Raw genomic sequence first — 21,517 nt, 5'->3', positions numbered from 1 at the left:
GTTGGCACTATGACTGCTATTTTACATGCTGGAAGCTGCGAACCCCCCACGGGGTAAGGAAATTGCTCAAGCTCACGCATCTGGCAAGCAGCAGGTGGTTCATGATTGTCTACCTCCAGAGGCACCAATACTTGCAGTTGCGTTCAACGAGATGCTGTGGGTATTCTACAAAACAAACAAACAAAAGGCAAGCACGCTGAGAATACAGTGGGTAAACACAGTTTATGACAATCCTTTAACGTTCTAACACACATTGTATAGAGTTTCTCCGGTTTCCCTACACTTAATTCACTACAGAATTTTTGTTTTGCCTGGAACACTTCATGGGACTAGTGTTCCCATGAATGATTGCAGGACACCCTTGGTCTCATTAGAGTCCCAGTTCTATTTTTTTTTTCTTGTTTTGTTTTATTTTTGAGACAGGGTTTCACTCTGCTATCCAGGCTAGAGTACAGTGGTGTGGTCAGGTCTCTCTACAGCCTTGACCTGCTGGGCTCAAGTGATCCTCCTGCGTCAGTTGTTCCTGAGTGGGCCTGGCACCACTTTTGGAAGAGTCTAGGGAAAGCAAAAGACCATTGGGAAGGACTGTGACAGGATTACCTGCTAAGTATATGAGAACACAGGGAAGGGAAGGGAGAACAAGGAGAAACCTGCACTATTACAATAGCAACGGACAGTTCTGGGAACTTGCATGCCAATACTCTTTGAAGTGCTTTAGTCCTCATAGCCACCTGTAAGATAGAAATCATTCTAGCCCCCATTGCAGAGATGAGGGAAATGAGGCACAGAAAGGTTTGGTAACTTGCCCAAGGTCACACAGCTCATAAACATCTGGGTATTGGATTCAGGTAGTCTGGGTCCTTAACACCTGTATTCTACTTGCTCATATTGAAGAGACATCTAGTTGGGAATGTTTAGGATGGAGAAAGGTGATCATGGCAGAAGAGTCATATCACAGTTGCCCAAACAATGTAAAAGCTTAATGATAATATCAATGGCTGTGTGCAGTGGCTCACATCTGTAATCCTAGCACTTTGGGAGGCCAAAGCAGGTGGATCACCTGAGGTCAGGAGTTCAAGACCAGCCTGGCCAACATGGTGAAACCCCACCTGTTTCTATTAAACATACAAAAATTAGTTGGGCATGGTGGCATGCACCTGTAATCCCAGCTACTCAGGAGGCTGAGGCAGGAGAATCACTTGAACCTGGAAAGTGGAGGTTGCAGTGAGCCGAGATCGCGCCACTGTACTCCAGTCTGGGCAAAAGAGCGAGACTCAGTCTCAAAAATAAATACACAAATAAATAATATCAACTTCCATTTGAATTCTAATTTGTTCTTCAAACACTTACTAGTGTACAGTCTACCTTACCAGGTACTCTACTAGGTGCTGGGGATTCGGCTGTGAATACAGTCCAGTGTGGGGTATACACAAGGGATTCGATCATTACAACACAGGATGGCTCATGCTTTTATGGGCAAAGAGGCACAGGAGACTGTGGAATCAGAAAGGCACCTGATTCAAACTTAGGATAGCCCTTTGATGCTGTATTAAGGATTTTTCACTCAGATGTTGCTCAAAAGGAGGAATGGATGGTATGGAGGTGTTTCAGAAGGACCACACCTTCTTGTCCACAGGTCCAGACCAACAGCTTGAAATTCTAGAAAGGCCCCAGAATGGCCTGACCACTGCACACTGTGGTCCTCCTTTTGAAGGTTCTTCTCCAGGAATTACAGGGCTCTAGGGTTTCCCTGCTCCCTGCCCCAGGTTTAGTGCAGATGTAGTAACAATCCTTTAACTGGGAGTCTCCAAAACCATCAACCAGCACATCATGTAATCCTGGGTGTGGCAAGAGTAGGAATACTTCCTTCCAAGCCCCATGCACTCCCTTGGATTTCCAAGCCCTCCTGCCGTTAGGTGGGACTGCATGACTAGTTCTGGCCTATGGACTATGACCAGCGAGAACAGCTATCATTTCTTAGACAAAGTTTTTAATTGCTAATGCAAGACACCCTCATCTCAGGGCTGTCTTCCCTGCCATAGTGATCGAGATGGACTCATACCTCAGGTGGTACAGGTGCAAAAATGTGAAACCTCTATCAGCCTGAGTCTTGAATGGAGCAGAATTCTCCACCAAGTAGCATTTAAAAAAAAAACAAAACAAACTTTTGTTATGTTAAGACACAGAGATTTGGAGATTACCGACCAGTCTAGTAGGTCAAGGAAAGTGCTCAACGTCTGATACAAATAGCTTCAGAAAATTATGGTATAGTGAGAAGAAATCAGCTCCTGCTATTGGCAGTAATGCCAAAGAGGATAATAAGAACTGTGTATAGTGTTTCATTATTTTCAAGGCACTTCATGAACACGATTTAGTTTAACTCCTGAAATGGCAATGAGACATCTGTGTTCTCAGACCTTATTTCACATCTCCCTTCACCAGAGGGGACTGGTTAACAGATACTAATGGCTGAAAGAGCAAAAAGAGGACACGGAGCAACTCAGAAAAAAACTGCAAGAAGCACACTACACCCTGGGCTGGAGCAAGAAAGCGGTGGAGCTGGGGTTGTTGAAAACTGGAGGTGTGGAGCAGGGCTCCCATGGAGCTGGAACACAGATCTCCAACAAGGAAGTGCTGCCTGTTGCCCGTGGTGCCACAGCAAGCCGTTCATAGGAGACCCCCTGCAGAGCTGGGACTCAGACCTTTGAGAAGGAGATGTTGCCTAGCTGGTATTGATACTCTGAAGGATACAGTAAGGCTGGGTCTTCTTGTGCAGAAAAGAAAAAAAGAAAAAGAAAAAAAGCTAAAGACTGGAGCCTACTACTGCTACCTGAGTAGAGGACCATTACTGCGAGGACCCTGACACAGCAGCAGGCAAACAAAAAGGGTCATGTCTTTCCTCTCCTCCAGGCTTTCGGTCTCCCTCTGGGGTCACCATTGGCAGAGGCTGACATAAAGTCAGCCAGTGAATGAGAAGGAGAATTGCTCAGTCCCTGCCTCAACCTCATGGAATCCACCAGGAAAAGGTAGATTTGCAGCTGAGAGATGGTAGCCTGATAACCAGACAGGCATCAGTACATTTGAAATTTTTGTTGGTAATGTTTTCAATACCAGTGATTCAAAACAAATGAAATATGACATTGGTTAACATAATATTTTGGTGATTTAATAGTTTTACAAAACATATAGATCCGAGTTCAGATGGAACTGGAATGTCTTGAAAAACAAAAAGCAAATTACTACAAACTGACATTTATTGAAAGGGCTACCTGGAAAACAGAGTTCAGGGTGAAACAAAAAAGTGATTGCCAGAATGAGAAATGTAACAATGCCATTTATGTAAAATCAAAACAACCACATGTACAATATAACACCCATGCAAATTATAGATACCCAGTAAAGTGTAATAATTGCCTACAAAAGGAGGAGAATACAAGTGAGTTGGGAGGTTTAAAAGGGATCAATAAAGACCACAAAGGGGTCCGAGTACATTTAGGAATAAATAACATGCAAACAATGATGCTGCCCTACCTGCCTCACAAGATTACTCTGAGGAACTGAGATTATGCAGATGAAAACAAACGTTAATTTACTGTCTTCATTATGATCTCCACATTAGACAAATGAACTGAACAGAGATCAAAATTCCCTATCATACTTTGGCAGGAAGCTGTTGCCAGAGCAGCACCCGTGAAGCCCTGCCCTGGCTTCAGAGTCTGCTGGTGAGATGACATCAAAACCCTTCGTGTAGGAGGGTGGCAGTCTCCCTCCCTTCTGGAGACACCATCTGATGGCCCCGCCAGAGGCAGCAGCAGCCTCTTCCCATGGATCCACCACGGACGTCCCACTTGAGCCCTCGGAAGAAGAGACCCAGGCAGACAGGTGCCTTGATGGCCTCCTCTCCTCAAGACATCAAATTTCAAGATTTGGTCGTCTTCATTTTGGAGAAGAAAATGGGAACCACCCGCAGAGCGTTCCTCACGGAGCTGGCCCGCAGGAAAGGGTTCAGGGTTGAAAACGAACTCAGGTAGGACGGCATCGATCTCGCTTTGTAAATAAGCAGGGGCTTTGTGAACAGCTCCTTGGGAACCCAAGGAACCTGTGTTTTCTTCCACAGGTGGAAGAGGTAATCTTCCCACTGGGAGAACAGCAGATTTGAAACCTAAGAACAACTAGTTAAGGAAAACAAGATAAGTGGGGACTGAAAACAATTATATTGAAACTAGTTGGCACCAAAAGATGAGATAAATTTTCTAGTTTTTGCTTTGCACTCCTCTAAGTTATTTAGAGATGATAAACAGAAAACTAATTGGAAAATGTAATGCTAAAACCACTCAATTTTATTCTTGACCAAGTTGAACGAAGTATCACTGAGTTCAATAAAAAAGTTTTGGCTACTTTGATGCAGAAAGCATGATTTGGTTGCTTGGCTCTTACTATACACCTGGGCGTGCTAAAACAACCAGCATCTGTGGTGGGCCAGGATAACTAGCCGGCTCACCACAGGCACCCAGATGTGGCCTTGATCACGTTTTTCCAAAGAGCGGTCCTATTGAGGTTCTTAGAAAGAGAGATGCTGGGTAAAGGTGTATTCACTGTTAAGCAGCTCTGTCCAGGGGTGGCCAACACCACACTGAGTGAGATGCAACCAGAGCCCAGGCAAAGAGGCAACAGTAGCATTTGGACTACTACTAGATTGATTCACTCACTAATCCACTCACTTCAAACAGCAATCATTCTTGTTGTTTTTCTAACTGCTATAGAAGCTCTTCACTGGTCTCAAATAGATGAAGAGAAAACAAAACAAAATCCAGAAACAAATGGTATTAGAACCTTGACATAAGTGATGCTTCCAGATTAAACTGGTACAGGGCTTGCAGTGAAGGAGTAGCGATTTATGCAATTGACTGCATAAATTGGGCAAGGAATAAATTGACCACATATTTTCAGGCAAAACTATAAAAATTTTATGTGAAAAGACATTTTGATTGTAAAAATACTCTGATATTTGAAAATAAAAGTGACAAGCATGTCATGCAGAAGAGATGTCAGCTTCCGGATGTTGGGGAGACATATTTCAAGGGTCAATTCTCAAATATATTAATGTTCACAACACCATGATTCATATGACGTTGACTTTTAATTAATTTTTTGCTAAAATGCCCAATTCAGAAATTCCTCAGTTTCCTGTGGTCTTTCTTCCACCTGATTTCTCTCCTTGCAAGGTCACTTTTTCTCTCTTGCTGCCTCTTTTGAACCCCTTACAGCCACTCTCAATCTCATTTACTAACATCCTTTCCAAGAAAATCCTAGATTTCATCTAATTGTTAAGTCTGCATAATCTTAGAGACTTACATAGAATGTTAGAGTTGGAGAAGACAGGAAGATTATACAGGTAAATAAGCCCAAAAAAAGAAATGAAAAGCCTTTGCAAATCTGGAACTGCTTTTCATGGTAAAGAAGTTTGGCAAGGGTCAGGCAGGAAGGAAAGAGCCAGAACCAGAAGTGCCACTTACTGGAAAGCTCTCCATTGAAATATCCAAGCTTCCAGCAAGGAACCACTGATTTATTCACAGCAATGGACTCATACACGGCGGCTGAGGCAGGCACTTAGGGAGATGATGAGAGGTAAGTTTCTTCTGTTGGCAGGACAGCTGAAGAGGCAGCATCATGCCCCAGATGCCTGTTGCCAGGGACTGAGCCCAGCTGCTCAGGTGACAGAGGAAGCTAGTGCATGGTGAGCAAACTGCTGCTGTGCCTGTGATGGTGGCAAAGTTCCCAGGCTGGTAGATCAGAAGCATTAAATACAAATGTGCTCTATGGCGCAAAAATAAACCACAGGAAGTAGAAGTCCTGGGTGTCAAACGGAATTTCTGTACATAAATACATAGACTTTAATTGGATAGAAAAATAACAGTTATTGTATGGGGAAAAAATCTCTAGATAAAGAAATTCAGAAACCTCAAATCCTGGCTTTGACTATCCCCAGCTGTGGGATATGGGGCAAGATCCCCTCTCTCCCCATTGATCTTAGTATCCTGATAAATGGCCTATCTGATGTGATCACCAAATGAGATAATGCGTGTCAATGTGCTTTCATAAATTAAAACAGTCATACAAATGTAAAGTGTAATTACTTTCTTGTGAATTGCTACAGCCATTGACCTTTACAGCAAAACCTTAAGGAACGGGCTCTCTCTCCATAATATGAACTAGGTCAAATGATATAAACAAATAGAACAAAGACAGGAAGGAAACCCATCAACATGTTATAAGTGGTTTTTTGGGGGTGGGGTTAGTAGGAACAGATTATGGCTGTTTTTATTTTCTGTGTTTTCATACACATACACACACACACACACACACACACACACACGCATATTTTTGAGATGGAGTCTCTCTCTGTTGCCAGGCTGGAGTGCAGTGGTGCAATCTCAGCTCACTGCAACTTCCACCTCCCAGGTTCAAGCGATTCTCCTGCCTCAGCCTCCTGAGTAGCTGGGACTACAGGTGCGCACCACTAGTCCCAGCTAATTTTTGTAATTTTGGTAGAGATGAGGTTTCACCATGTTGGCCAGGATGGTCTTGATCTCTTGACATTGTGATCTGCCCATCTCAGCCTCCCAAAGTCCTGGGATTATAGGTGTGAGCCACCATGCCCAGCCTCCAATATATTTTTTACAATAAGCGTGTGTGTGTGTGTTTGTGTGTGTGTGTGTGTGTGTATGTATATATATATTTTTTTGAGACAGGGTCTTTTTCTGTCACCCAGGCTGGAGTGCAGTGGTACCATATCTTGGCTCACTGCAACCTCCATCTCCCAGGCTCAAGGGATCCTCCCAGCTCAGCCTCCCAAGTAGCTGGGACTACAGATGCAGGCTGTCACACCTGGCTAATTTTTGTAGAGATGGGGCTCTGCCATGTTGTCCAGGCTAATCTTGGACTCCTGGGCTCAGGTGATCCTCCTGCCTTGGCCTCCCGAAGGATTACAGGTGTGAGCCACCATGCCTGGGCTACAATCAGCATGTATTTTAAACATAAAAATAACAAAGAAAGCTGTTTTTTCAGCTGACAGGCAGCAATTTTCATAGTTCCTAACACATTTTTTTGGCTGCCAGGAGGATTAAATTAGAGAAAAAACCTATTTCCTGCTTTATCTGGGCCTGAACACACAGATTAGAAATGGTGTACCTCAAAGTGTTACACTGTCTGGAGCTTTTTCATTCTCCAACACGCATTCACCATTTTTGGATGGGGCTTCGCTAGCATTTACACTATACTGCAAAATACGTGCCATTCAATGTGCCGTAGGAAGCTGGTTTTAAAATGCAGATCAGGGAAAGTATTAAAGTCCATGAAGCATTTTTGCATATTTATGAAAAGAATACTGAATTTTATTCCAAGGCCAACTTCCTACATTTTAGAGCAACTTGACATCTTCATGTCACCCAGGTCAAGCTGGAGAAGGATCAGAACCTACTGCTTGTCACTTTCTTATTTCTTCCTGGGTTCCAATACATGGAGCTATTTTAAAATTTCATTCTGTCATCAACTCTCCTCCATAAACACATGAATTAAGCTTGCACTCTGTGTCTTGACCCAAACCACTGATGTGGAAGAAAATGCATGGCCAGGAAGGATGGCTGTCCACCTTTGCATCTACCTAGCAGTTTAACACTTGCCAAGTTGCACTGTTCAAGCATCTTCACACCCACCAGAGGATACTGTCATCCTGCCTAGACTTCCATAGTTTGTCTACAAGGGTGCCACTGGAAGGCACTGTCTTCAATGGAAGCAAGATGCAGCATCATGTCATCATCAATAAAGGACTTTGTTAGTACCCACTCTGTGCAGCACTTGTCAGGTTGTGGAGACACAAAATAGTGGAAGACATGAGTTCTGCAAACAAGGAGTTTACAATCAGACAGGAAAGTCAGGAATTGTACCTTCATTGTCACCTGGAATTAAAAAAGGAGCATAGCATATATTCCAAGTTTTTCTTAAAAAAAAATTAGCATTTGCCTGTTCAATTCTTTACCTTTAGTCTTCTAGTATTATTTTGGTCTAGTTTTATCTAACCTGGCTGCTTGCACTTTCCATTCAGTCACTATATAATGTCTGACATGTGGATTCTGTCTCACTTATTATCTCAAAACCATTGCCTCCAAAATTCCCCGGGAATCTCATGGCAGTAAAATGCATGATTTTTTTCCTCCTGATTGTTGCTAAAGACTCTCTCCTGGACCAAACTGTCTTATGGCTTTTAGCAGTTAAGGCCATGTCCCTAGGATGGCCCTTTTTAAAATGCCTACCTGAGAAAGTTCATCGCTGCTGGGAGAAGGTCCTGTTTATTCCAGCCAAACCCTGGCAATAGGCAGTTGGACCCGTGAACCTGCTCTCGAAGCAGTTACTTTAGAAAGCTGCAATGATAAATCCTTTCTCTGTCCCTTTGAGATGTAAATCTTCTAACCTTCCAGAACTTTATTCCAAGGACCTGAGAAAAGCAACCCTTCCAGGAGATAACTCTGACTTTTAGATTCTGTGGAGGGTGAGGGCCTAACTTCAGAGGACCTTGCTCTAATTTACACCATAAAAGTTTGCTGCTTCTCCTGATAAGCACCAATTAACAAATCCAGAGGGCCCAGTCACTGGGACCAACTCTGCTAGGCTTTCCCCTAGCAGCACACCCTAGCATTTTTTAAAGTCTCATGTCTTTTGTTCCCATGAAGTTGAGTTCGCTGCACACTGGAGCCTCTTTCCTACTGCCATTGTTAGGACTGAATATGACCATCCTTCCCACTTTAGTGTCCAGCTTTGTTTATCTTTGGCAATATTCTACACTTCAAATTTGTGGTGTCTGAAATCAAAATATTCAAAGTCATTGTTTGCAAAATACACAGAACACCAGTTGAAAGAGGTCAGTTATCTGCTCTAGAAAATGAAAGTTGAACTGGCGGCTCTCCAGGCCTCTTCCAGGTCCAGAATCCAAACACAGTTTTTCTGATTTTCTTTATAGTTTTTCTTGCTGTTTCCCCACTACCTTGAGTGCCTTCTCCCTTTAACTGTCTGCTTCCAAGGCTTTAGACTACTGAAAGCCCCCAGAGAGAAGCCTTTCTCTCTAGAATGCTGGTAGGAGTCACTGCCTAGGGGGCTCCAGCTTTCCCTTTCCATGAGCAAAGGTTCTTAACCTCATTCGATTACCCCTCTCTGACTCCATGAGGCCACATGTAGACCTCATCTACAGACTTAGGCAATTTTATTTTACATAGGAGCCCTCAAGAAATATTTGCTCAGAGAAAGATTTATTTGGTGAATCTTAAACCAGCCCAAAGGAATTTGTGTTTACCAAGAGTAATTTTTGTAATAAATTTTTTTCTGCAATGTATGAGTATTACTTGTGTAATCAGCAACATAACAAATATTTTATTTTTACAAATTCAAGAGCATGAACATGGGATCTAAATTTTAATCTTGCTCTGGTCCAAATTATTTCAAAATTTGTGGCTTTACATTAACATAAATTTTCTTAACCTCATTTAAGGTGGGCCAGAAAAATCGAGGCAAGATCGTCTCAGTCATACGTACAGCAGGGCTGGAAACAAAAACCTGTCCTTAGTGGTACTAGTAAGAGTTTGCGATAAAACCAAACAAAACTGCTTGATCTTTCTGTTTCAAGGATGGTGAAACAGATCAGTTGCTAAGTGAAATTTGTAGGAGGGTTTTTATACTGTAAACAGCTCAGTTTAACTGTAAATGACCATTTAAGTCATTGTTTACAAAATAAGTCCTTCATCAGATGGGAAGAATCAGGAATAGCCCCTCCCTGGAAAGAAAACAGCAGGTGATCATCCATGAGGATACAGAAAATCAGATGGGGGGTGGGCGGGGGGAAAGGAGTTGATATCCAAGAAAGGAAAAATGGCTGCCATTTTCCCCATGGAAGGTTTTTCTAATTATACCTTGTAAGAGGCAGGACCAACTAGTAAAAGAAAGACAAGAAGAACAGGGAAATTGTTACCTGAGGAAAAAAAATGCAGAACTGAAGTCTATGAGTTAATTCTATAACCCAGGGCTTTTCAGACATCTGAGTGCCACAGTCACGATTCTTGTAATACCTTTTACCACATCTATTATTATAATACACACCTAATCTGTTTGTTTGTTTGTTTGTTTGTTTGTTTGTTTGAGGGGGGAGACAGGACCTCGCTCTGCTGTCCTGGCTGGAATGTAGTGGCACAATCTCTGCTCACTGCAACCTTCACCTCCTGGGTTCAAGTGATTTTCGTGCCTCAGCCTCCTGAGTAGCTAGGATTACAGGTGCATTCCACCATGCCCAGCTAATTTTTGTATTTTCAGTAGAGAAAGGGTTTCACCATGTTAGCCAGGCTGGTCTCGAACTCCTGACCTCTGGTGATCTGCCCACCTCGGCCTCCCAAGGTGCTGGGATTACAGGCATGAGCCACCATACCTGGCCAATGTGTTTCTTTTAATTGTTCCTAAACTGGCTCATTTAAAAAAAATTAGCCTTTTTCTAAGGAATGATATCCATTAAAAACTATGATCTGAGATGCATAATTTAAAATATGATATAAATAAACACATAGGCCTTTCAAATGTTCAGTTGTGTACCTCTTAAAATTATGTCAGGTACCTGCAGAGAAATGAGTACCATGTTGGAAAACACTGCTGTCATTGTGTCCAAAGGCTAGCATGGGAATCAAATCTAGGCTGGGCAGTTCAGTAGAAAAGATCTTTCTCTACAGTGGTGTTTCTCCAAGTGGACTTCTTGGGCTGTGGGGTGGTTTTAAAACATAGGTCGTCCTGTGGAGAGGGAGGGACTATTTCCCCGTGTGACTTTCCCTGGAACATACACTCTGGGGCCCCAGAACCTTATGTGAGACATTGGAGCCTCCTCTTAGACCACATAAAGTTGCTTGGGTCCCTAGTTACACGAAGCCCAGCTTACCAGCCACCCTCACCAAGGTGGCAGAATGTAGAACCACATGGAACGTCAGCACCTCAGCAGAACCATACAGGACAGAAGGATCTCCCAGCCAAGACTGCCGGAAGTCTGACCCACAAAATTGTGAGATATAATAAAATTGTTGCCTTTTTACGCCATTACATTTTGGGATCATTGGTTATGCATATCATTGGTTACTAAAACAGACTGCCTATATCAGAATCACCAGTGGAGCTCATCAAAATGCATATTCCTGGGCTCCAGGTGCAATTCCCCAGGGAATCTGAAGTCTGGTAATGGGGTCCGGTAATCTGAATGTTAACCTAGCTTCCTGGATGTCTCTAGTAGGCACTAGAGTTTGAGAGACATTCCTTTAGAGCTACTGATTCATTCGTTCACCTATCCAGTCTACCATTGCCTTTTTACCATTATTGTAAATCTGGCCATGTGCTGGGCTCCAGGCATAACCCAGAGACTATGCCACTGTCCCTGCCCTCAGGGACACCAAGGACCAAGCACCAAGGGAAAACCCAGGGCCCAGGGAGCCTGACAGCCTCCCTGTGGCTGCTCCGTCTGGATGTGTGGCTATGGCAACTGTTCTTTCAGATTTTCTGGGGCAGTTCTACATGTCTTGCACTCTTGTTTAGTCCATATAACATTGTACATCAAATAGCAAAACACAAATTCTATGTGGCGGCAGCAGGGCAACGCGTCTATTGGTGTTATACAGGAGGTGCTATTCTATCCGTATTTCTGCTCTTGGGAGGAAATCAGCTTTCTTCTTATTACGATACCCACCCAGATGTTATTCCTTTTGCAACAGGAGGAAGTGAGCAGCTCCCTCCTTTTCCAGAGAACACAAAGTCACAGATGGCCAAGCACATAGACTTTGATGAGAACAGATGTAGGATCAAATTACTGCTCCACTAACTAATTATTAGCTGGGTAAAATTTTTAACATCTCCAAGGCTATCTCTTCCCATTTTTAGATGGGGATGATCATATCTACCTCATGGCATTATTGATAATTAAGTGAACTGATGTATAAAGTGTGCCTACCAGAGTTTCTAGCACATAGTGATATTCTATTTTCAGTATTGGAGTGTTCAGTGCAGAAAGAAAACCACTGTACAAGCAAATAGACAAACAGCTGCCACAAGATAGTGATAAGAAAGTACCAGCAGAGCACACTAGAGGCCGCAGGTGTCCTTAGTAATACTGCTCGGTAAGGGCTCGGAGCTGAAAGTGAGCAACACACAATCAGAGACCGAACTGTCTGTGTGGGGCTGATGACAACCCCAACACGAGGAAGCACATCACAGCCCAGATCTAGCTGGCCGCATGCAGAGGACCAGCTTAACTCAGGCAACACAACATGATGGGAAAGACAGTCTGGGCCACAACAGATTATTCTCTCAATAGAATTTTTTAAATTATTTGTGGCAAAGGATCAGTTTTTTAAAAATGTGTTGAAGACCAGTGCCTCTATTTTTTCTTAAAAGCCACAATAAAACTATTTTGGTGATGTCAAATTACAATGAAAGTTTCTAAATGCTGACTTACAATTTCCTAACTTACCTTGTTGGGAACCTGTGGCAGCCAATACTGAGCCCTGAGTAGCAATGACTTAAGAGGTTTTGTTTGTTGACTTTTTGTTTTTTGTGTGTGCTTAAGATTACTGTTGCTGTTTTGTTTTGTTTGCTAGTTGCTGAATGAGCAGGAATTGGGAGTTTAAATCAGAGTCTTCCTTCATATGATATACAGCCTATCATCCACAAATTTGCTTGTATTAACTAAGAAATGCATGTGGTTCTCACTCACAATGTGAGCGCGGACATTCCCACATTATCTTGGAGAATCCCAGGAGAGGAGAAAGTAGGGGGCGTGGTAAAAGTGTAGGTGGTGAGGGGTCCCAGGGTTCCTCTTCAGGTATATCTTAAGTATAATAATATAACAATAATGCTTCCTTCCAAAGGGCAGAAATATAGATGGAAAATATAAATGGAATAACATTTCCTATTAATCCTTGATCCAAAGAATCCTTCAGGAATTATATTATAAATAAATTTTGGAATAATACGGATCTAGAATAGAGAAGCAGTTATCCATCTGCCTTTAACCCTTATAGAATGTTGCCTTGTCACGACTTATTTCTGCTTGGGCCTGCTGTACATCATGCCGTCCAAAGGGTCTCAGCTCTGACCACAGCCCTCACCTCTCTCCGAGCACCAATCTCAGATCCCAACTGTCAACCAGATATTTTAATTTGGATCTCCTGCCATCCTTCAAATGCAGCATGCCTGAAATAAACTTCAATGCCACCACCCCACCCCTTCCCCCAAAGAGATGCAACTTCCTACCAAAAGTGCCATTACTTTACTGTGATTAATACGCTGGAATAACATTTGATTCCCTCCCCCACGTCATCTTTCATAGGTGAGCTGATGCGGGTCCACCATATTTCTCCTCTGCCTTTCTGTGCCTGACTGGGTTAAAATCTTCTCACACTTACTCTATTGTTTCATCTTCCTAAGCAGCTCCACAACTCTCCCTACCCTATTATGCTCCCCTCTAAATTATCGTATGTACCAGACTCATCTTTTAAAATAACACTGTAGTGCTATTAATGTTCTGCTCACAAAAACCTTCACTGGCTCCACAATCCCAGAAAATAAGATCAAACCTCCTCAACAGGCTTCTAAGATCCTCTAGAATGTAGTTGTCTCTACCAACTCAGGCAAATCTACAATTACCTCCCAATATAAACTCTCCACTCCAACCCGGGCCATTCTCCACCATATCCTTCTGACCCCTGACCCATTTCTTCCAAGAGAATCCTAAGTTCTGCCTTTTAGGTATGTCATTCAGGACTAGACACAAGCCCAGCTCTTCAACTAGCCAGCCACCTCTCCCAGCTCCTACGATGTTCTTTTCCTTCTCTGAACACGGCAGATCTTCATGCTGTATGTCTTGTCATAATTCACACCATTAGCCATCTGTTTCCTCTAAGACACTAATGTCCAGGAACTTCCTTTTTCTTCTTCGGTACCCAGCCTCCTGCTCCTGTCACCACCACCACCACCCACAAGGAATCTAGGGTTGTGCATATAATAGTAAATTTAAAAATACCTCATGAATCAGATTCGATCAAAAAAAGAACACGAAGGAAGAGGAAATCAAGAAAACAAAATAGGAGTAGGAAGAGAAAATATTGCTGTTTTTTCTCTTAGATGCCTGGGTATGCTGTGTGCTCTTGCTCTTGCTCAAATTTACAGACTATTTGAACTGAAAGATCTTAAAAATCACTAGGTCCGATAATATAATGCTGACCATGAAGACATGTTAAAAACTAGAAATAACATATTTGATCCGGAAAAGACAATCAAAAAAGATGAGTATCATTTACCAGCTGTGTGACCTTTAGAATGTCACTTGACATTTCTGTCCCTCAGTTTCCTCATTTTGAAGTGTGTATGATGTAACACTGAGGAGCTGAATGAGATAATACAGGTAAAGCACTTGGCCAATGCCTTAAACATGGTAAGTGCTTAGTAGCTGTTAGGGAAAAGATCCCTGCCCATCTCACATTATAGAATTGTGCTTTGAAAACATGTAAACAAAATTTCTCAAAGGCTGGTCATAAATGATTTATTGTTAATAATAAGCTGTGGGCTGGGCATGGTGGCTCACGCCTGTAATCCCAGTACTTTGGGAGGCCGAGGTGGGTAGATCACCTGAAGTCAGGAGTTTGAGACCAGCCTAGCCAACATGGCGAAGCCCCATCTCTGCTAAAAATATAAAAAATTAGCCCGGAGTGGTGGCAGGTGACTCTAATCCCAGCTAATTGGGAGGCTGAGGCAGGAGAATCACTTGAACCTGGGAGGCAGAGGTTGCAGTGAGCCCACATCACATCATTGCACTCCAGCCTGGGCTATCTCAAAATAATAACAATAATAATAATAATAATAATAGTAAACTGTGAGATCATTTAATAGGGTGTTTCTATGGTCTGAATATTTGTGTCACCCCAAAATTCATACACTGAAACCTAATCCCCAAAGCAATGATATTAGAAGGCAGGGCCTTTGGGAGGTGACTTAGTTATGAGGGCTCCACCCCAGAGAATGAGATTAATGTCCTTAAAAATGAGGACCCAGAGAGCTGCCTTCCACTTCTGCCATGGAAGGACACATAGCAGGTGCCATCTATGAAGAATGGGCCTTCACTGGACACCAAATCTGCCTACCCCTTGATCAGGGACTTCCCAACCTCCAGAACTGTGAGCAGTAAGTTTCTGCTGTTTATAAATTATTCAGTCTAAGGTATTTTGTTATAGCAGCCTAAATGAATTAAGACAGATGCTTAATCCATATAAGCATCGCTATATCTGTACCTATTTTTATGTCTATTTTGGATCATGATATAAAACATATTTCTAACTGTGGGTCACAGTCAAACAAGTTTGAGAGCCATTGGATTATTAAAGTCCTCCACAAGTAAAAACGGGGCAGAATCCCAAAACCACATATGGAATGCTAGGTGCTGCTTTAAGAGCAATTTCATCTTCCATCTTCTCTGGACCTTACTTTTCCATCAACACCGCAGTCCTGCTAATGCTGTCTTTATTTTTCATGCATCTGACATGTAACTTAGACCACTGTTGCCACACTAATTAATGTAGAGAGAATTCCATTTCATGGAGGCCTAAATTTTCCCCACCTACGGTTAGGTCTAGCATGTGTCTTTCTCCATCAGATGGAATGCTCAGAAACCTTGAGGAAAGAGGAGAGATTCTGATTTTGAAAGATGCTTCAGCTGGTAACTCTGTCTTGCATTTTGCAGTGATTCTGTCACCCACATTGTAGCAGAGAACAACTCAGGTTCGGATGTTCTGGAGTGGCTTCAGGTACAGAAAATACAAGCCAGCTCACAACCAGAGCTCCTTGATGTCTCCTGGCTGATAGAATGTATAGGAGCAGGGAAACCAGTGGAGATGACTGGAAAACACCAGCTTGTTGTAAGTGTCATGGGTGTGACTTTCACCATTCTTTGCTTGATGGTTAAAAACATAGGCTTAAAATCAACGGATCTTGGGTAAACCCTAGATTTTCTGCTTACTTCCTGTGTGATTTTAGGCAAGTCACTTAGCTTTACTGAGCTTCAGTTTCTTCCTCTATAATGTGACATAACAATAGTGCCAGCCTCACAAAATAGTCATGAAGATTAGAATAACATACATGTAAAGCACTTAACACAGTGTAGTAAGTATAGTAGGCACCGAATGAGTGATAGCTATTTTCCTGAACATTTATACATAAATATTTCAAAATATTTAAACCTTGATAATCTGGCAGCCAAAAAAGCAGGAGATTCCTTTTTTTTTTTTTTCTTACTGTGATCATTCAAAAAAAAAAAAAAAAGATAAAGTTAAGCTCTCAATTCCAAATATTTGAGCAATTGTGCTAGAATCTTTGGGAAGAGGGCTTGAACTATAACTACATAAGTTAATAGAAAAGGAAGATGATATTTAATTGATAGGTCTTTTTCATGCTTTTTCTGATTTCAAAAATAATACATGTTAACAATAGCAAGTTCAAATATTAGAGATGTATATAACATACATTTTGGGTCTCCTATTATTTTATCCTCCAACTACAGACTACTTCTAAAATTTTCCATACTTATCTATTACTACTATTAATTTTTATTGAAAATGGATGCTTATGCGTTTGTTTAGGTGGGAAGAGACTATTCAGATAGCACCAACCCAGGCCCCCTGAAGACTCCACCAATTGCTGTACAAAAGATCTCCCAGTATGCGTGTCAGAGAAGAACCACTTTAAACAACTTTAATCAGATATTCACGGTAACGGGACTTTACATCAACACTCAGAGCAAAAGAAGGGCTTGTAGCTTCTTTCTGTGGACCTGCAAATTACACATTTTTCTGAAAACCTGGGAAAGTTTTCCTTCCACCTACCCACAGCCCTAGCCTGACCTCTGATTCTTCTATCCTTCTTTCTAGCAAGAATGGGTCTCCTTCCTTCCTGGAAATGGACAAATACATTTAGATTATATTCTTTAGAGACAGCAGATTACTATTTACAGAGAGTTGTCATTCATTAATGGGCACGATACTTGTCAAAGGCAAATATTCTGAACAACCAAATACTGTAATTAGTCCAAAACATAGTAAGAGCAAATTACATAGAAATAGCAACAGTGCATCAACAGCCTTTGCTGGGAAACTGAAAAATTAAGCAAACCTAGATTCCAGCCTTTCTGATATTCAAGAGTTTGGGCAAGTCAATTTATCTCTCTGAGCCCGTTTCCTCATCTATTCAAAAAGAAATTGGATAGGTCATATCTAAAGCTCCACTCAGCCCTCAGATTGGTAAATATGTTTTGAATGGCCCTAAAAGCTCACAACTGCTTGTCTGCTAGCCTGGAGTCAGTGGTTAGCTGGATGAAACATGTAGTAGTAGATCCACACAGAGCTTTTCATTTCTAGACCCCCAACCCCATGTCTGTGTGGGTAAGACCAGGAAATTGTAGCTACTGGATATGCTGAGCATGAGATCACACAGCTGCAGCTGCTTTCCCTTCTGCTAGAAATGCAAACATGCACTACCTTAAATAACCCTGGCTCTGGGTCTGTGTGATCACGACTACACTCATTCATTCAACAAGCCTGTGTTAAGCACTGTGTTTCATGGGGATGCTCAGTGATCAAGGCGGAATTCTAGCCACAGGCTAGTGGAAAGAGCACAGAAGGAGAGATCATGCCGAGTCATGACTAACAAGATGTTGTGAGCACCAAAGCATTTTTTTTAGTTAAATCAACAGTAAATATATAATGGCAGTGTACTCCAAGTTTCCTTATAATGCACTCTTTTGCCTGTCTTTTCAATTCAACTCTACTCCACCACACAAGAGAGGAATACAAGGGTACGGGAGATCTCATCCTGACGGTATTCCAATATTTAAAGGAAAGCAAGAGGTGTTTGTGAGTGACCACTGGTTCAGGGGCTTGGAAGCAGACCTCTCACTTATCTGATTTTATCTTTCAGGATGCCTTTGATATACTGGCTGAAAATTGTGAGTTTAGAGAAAATGAAGACTCCTGTCTGACATTTATGAGAGCAGCTTCTGTATTGAAATCTCTGCCATTCACAATCATAAGTATGAAGGACACAGAAGGAATTCCCTGCCTGGGGTCCAAGGTGAAGGGTATCATAGAGGTAAGGGTGAAATGGGATTTGTCCCACTTTCCAATAGGTAGGTGGGCCTAGGGGAGAGAGAGAGAGAGATGTAGTTAACAGATTTTCCTGTCAATTATGTAGATGTGGTGTGCATCACATATTTTCTTTTATACATCTCTCTCTCCCCGTGTCTCTGTGTGTGTTTTAGACCGTATAGACATGTGTGTGTGTGTGTGTGTGTGTGTGTGTGTGTGTGTACACGTTAGGGGTTGTGAATATCCTAGTCACATGGCAACAAAACATGTTAGTGGTGGCAAGTGTCAGAGTTACTGACAGTGAATCCGTTCCGGGTCTGCAGCAGCCTCGATTATTGCTTCAGCAGAAGAAAGAATTTGACTGAGGGGCATAAGGCAGAAAAAGGGACTGAGGGGTTTCAGAGCAGGAGTGGAAGTTTAAAAAGCTTTAGAGCAGGAAAGAAAGGAAAATACACTTGGAATAGACCCAAGCAGGCAACTTGGAGGACAAGGGCAGCGTTTGCCCTTTTGACTTGGGGTTTTATATGTTACCATACTTCTGGGATCCTGCGTCTCCTTTCCCGTGGTATTTCCCTTAGGGTGAGCCGCTCGCATGCGCAGTCCCCTCCTAGTGCTTGGGAGCGGAGCATGCGCAGTCTGTCTACTGGCGTTGTACGCAGGCTCACTTGAGGCATTCTTCCCTTTTCCAGTGAAATGCCCCCAGGAAGTCATATGCTGCCATTTTGTCTCTTAATGTGCATGCTCATGCCCACTTGCCCAATTCCTGAGATTTTATTGGAAGCTGCTGATTACCGATTTCAAGCGTTTTTATCTGCTAGGAAATTGCCTCTCCCTGGCGCCAGCTGTAACCAATTACCATTTTATAGCGTGACAACTGCCAGACCATCAGGGAACTGCCTCTCTCTAGCTCGGCTGCAACCAATTATCATTTTAGAGGGACAATGTGATAACTGCTGGACCATCACCTGATGGTCGCCTGACATTCCTGGTTTGGGGGGAGCCCTCTCTTGCCCGGCTCATGCCTGACTAGCTACCTACTATAACATACAGAGAGATAGAGGCCTGTTATGTATAATTCATACCCTAATATTATCACAGTTGGAGCTACATGGAGCCTACTAGTAGAAACAGAACTCTCCCATATTGTTATTAATCACAGTGAAAGACTCAAGTGACCTAAAAGCTTGGCAGTAGGGAAATGGTCTGATTTCAAACATAGGCTGCGTGGAGGACCTCGGTTGCACCCGGGGGCTCCACCTTAGAGTAGTGGTGGGTGTGATGTGCAGTGGAGTTGGTTCTATGTCTCCTCAGGGAGAGCACCAGGGGTTGTGCTTATTTACTGAATGGTGTTTAAGGATTCCCCAGCAAAGCAAGCTGGTCATCTGGTAGTAAGTTTCCATATAGTCAAGCACAAGGCATATTATTCAAGGACAATGATTCCAACTCTACTCAGAGGGGGGGCTCTGAGCTAGATGTCACAAGGGCTTCAATGTAGATTGGCTTTTTGGTGGGTCCAAAATGAACCTTCTCAATGGAAAAGTCTTATTTCAGTAAGGTCACATTCACTGAAGAAAAAATTATCACCAATATTTGGACATACATTTTTCAGTGAATATTTTGGTTTGGGATTCTGTAGATTTGGATCCTAACCATTCTGTATCTTTGTTCCTAAGGATCAGAAAGGGGTCCTCGGATATATGATGAGCTGGCATTTTCAAGATTGTAGGGAAATGTCTTGTTTTCTCCAGATGAGTTAGCGAAATACCCCTGCAAGCAATGCATGCACATTTCATGAGAAACCAAGCTACTAGATCCATGAATTTGAGAGTTTTAGACAGTGATTATATCACTAATTTAAAATATTTTTCAACTGTCCATGTAGGAGATTATTGAAGATGGAGAAAGTTCTGAAGTTAAAGCTGTGTTAAATGATGAACGCTATCAATCCTTCAAAGTAAGTGATTTTACATATATTTATTGAAAATGGTTTTTCAGTTAATCTTATTACCTATTCTGGATGGTTGTATTAGTCAGCTTGGGCTACGATAACAAAATACCAGAGATGGTGTGGCTTAAATAACGGAAATTTATTTTCTCACCGTTCTGGAGGCTGAAAGTTCTGGATCAAGATGTCGGCAGTCAGTTTCTGGTGAGGGTTCTCTTTCTGGCTTTCAGATGGCTGCCTCGTTGCTCCCCTGCTCACATGGTAAGAGAGAGAGAGAGAACAAGCAATCTTTCTGGTGTCTTTTATCATAAAGACACTAATTCTGGGCTGGGCACCATAGCTCATGCCTGTAATCTCAGCACTTTGGGAGGCCAAGGCAGGTGGATCACTTGAAGCCAGGAATTCAGGACCAGCCTGGCCAACATGGTGAAACCCCATCTCTACTAAAAATATAAAAATTAGCCAGGTGTGGTGGGGCATGCCTGTAATTCCAGCTACTTGGGAGGTTGAGACATGAAAATCGCTTGAGTCTGGGAGGCAGAGGTTGCAGTGGATTGAGATTGAGCCACTGCACTCCAGCCTGATCAATAGAGTGAGGCTGTCTCAAAAACAAAACAAACAAAAAGACACTAATCCCATCATGAGAGCCTCACTCCCATGACCCCAAAGGACCTGTCTTAAAATACTGTCTTATTGGGGATTAAGACTTCAACATACAAATTGGGTTGGGAGGGAGAATTCAGTCCATAGCAGTGGTCTAGGAAGAAAATGCCTAAATGCAGGTGCCCAGATTATTGCCATACTATGGTGATGTACAAATTACCTTACCCTCCAAGGGTCTATCACTCATGGGTACAAATATCATGGGATATTTTGTCCTGTTCCTGGTGGGAACAGGACAGAACTGTTCTTAAGAGCAAATTTGAAGATGGCTGTTTAGGAACAGCTCGGGATTGCAGCTCCCAGTGAAAGCTCAGAGGGTGAGTGGACGCCGCATTTTTATTGCCCACAGACTGGGCAATTCCCAGGCGGAGGAGCTCCACAGGTCACCAGTGCGGCTGTTTCGGCCAGCGCGGCTGTGCCGGCCGGCGCTGCTGCTGTGCCCCGCGCGGCTGCTTTGTCAGCGCCTCGGAGCAGCGGTTCTCCGTGCAAAATACACTGGTCCGGGTGCCCTTTTGGCTGGTGATTGGAGCCACGGGAAGTCGCCCATTCGTCTGTTTAAAAAGGGGACTGAGCAGGGAACCAGGACAGTAGAATCCAGGGCAAAAAAAAAAAAGCGCCACAAACCTCAGTGCCGCTGTTTAAGCCAGTGCAGTGAGTGGCCGCAGGGGAAAACAAACAGACCCCGGGGCCTCTTCAACAGGCGACTGGA

At 42.8% G+C, this 21,517-nt stretch overlaps 1 protein-coding gene across 2 annotated transcripts in view; it reads left to right on the top strand.

The window, feature by feature from the left end:
• The first annotated feature begins 3,656 nt into the window (after positions 1-3,656).
• The window catches only part of DNTT (DNA nucleotidylexotransferase), a 47,081-nt gene continuing 29,220 nt past the window's right edge, over positions 3,657-21,517 (top strand). For both annotated transcript variants that reach the window (XM_017502814.2, XM_017502813.2), the window contains exons 1-5: positions 3,657-4,027; positions 15,806-15,980; positions 16,701-16,829; positions 18,034-18,204; positions 20,083-20,154. In XM_017502814.2, the coding sequence (XP_017358303.1) occupies positions 3,825-4,027; positions 15,806-15,980; positions 16,701-16,829; positions 18,034-18,204; positions 20,083-20,154 (750 nt within the window). In that variant the 5' untranslated portion in view covers positions 3,657-3,824. The remainder of the gene's footprint in view (positions 4,028-15,805; positions 15,981-16,700; positions 16,830-18,033; positions 18,205-20,082; positions 20,155-21,517) is intronic.

This window comes from Cebus imitator, unplaced genomic scaffold (assembly GCF_001604975.1).
Source record: "Cebus imitator isolate Cc_AM_T3 unplaced genomic scaffold, Cebus_imitator-1.0 Scaffold299, whole genome shotgun sequence".
Lineage (NCBI taxonomy): Eukaryota > Metazoa > Chordata > Mammalia > Primates > Cebidae > Cebus > Cebus imitator.
This window is presented reverse-complemented; position numbering and strand designations above follow the sequence as displayed.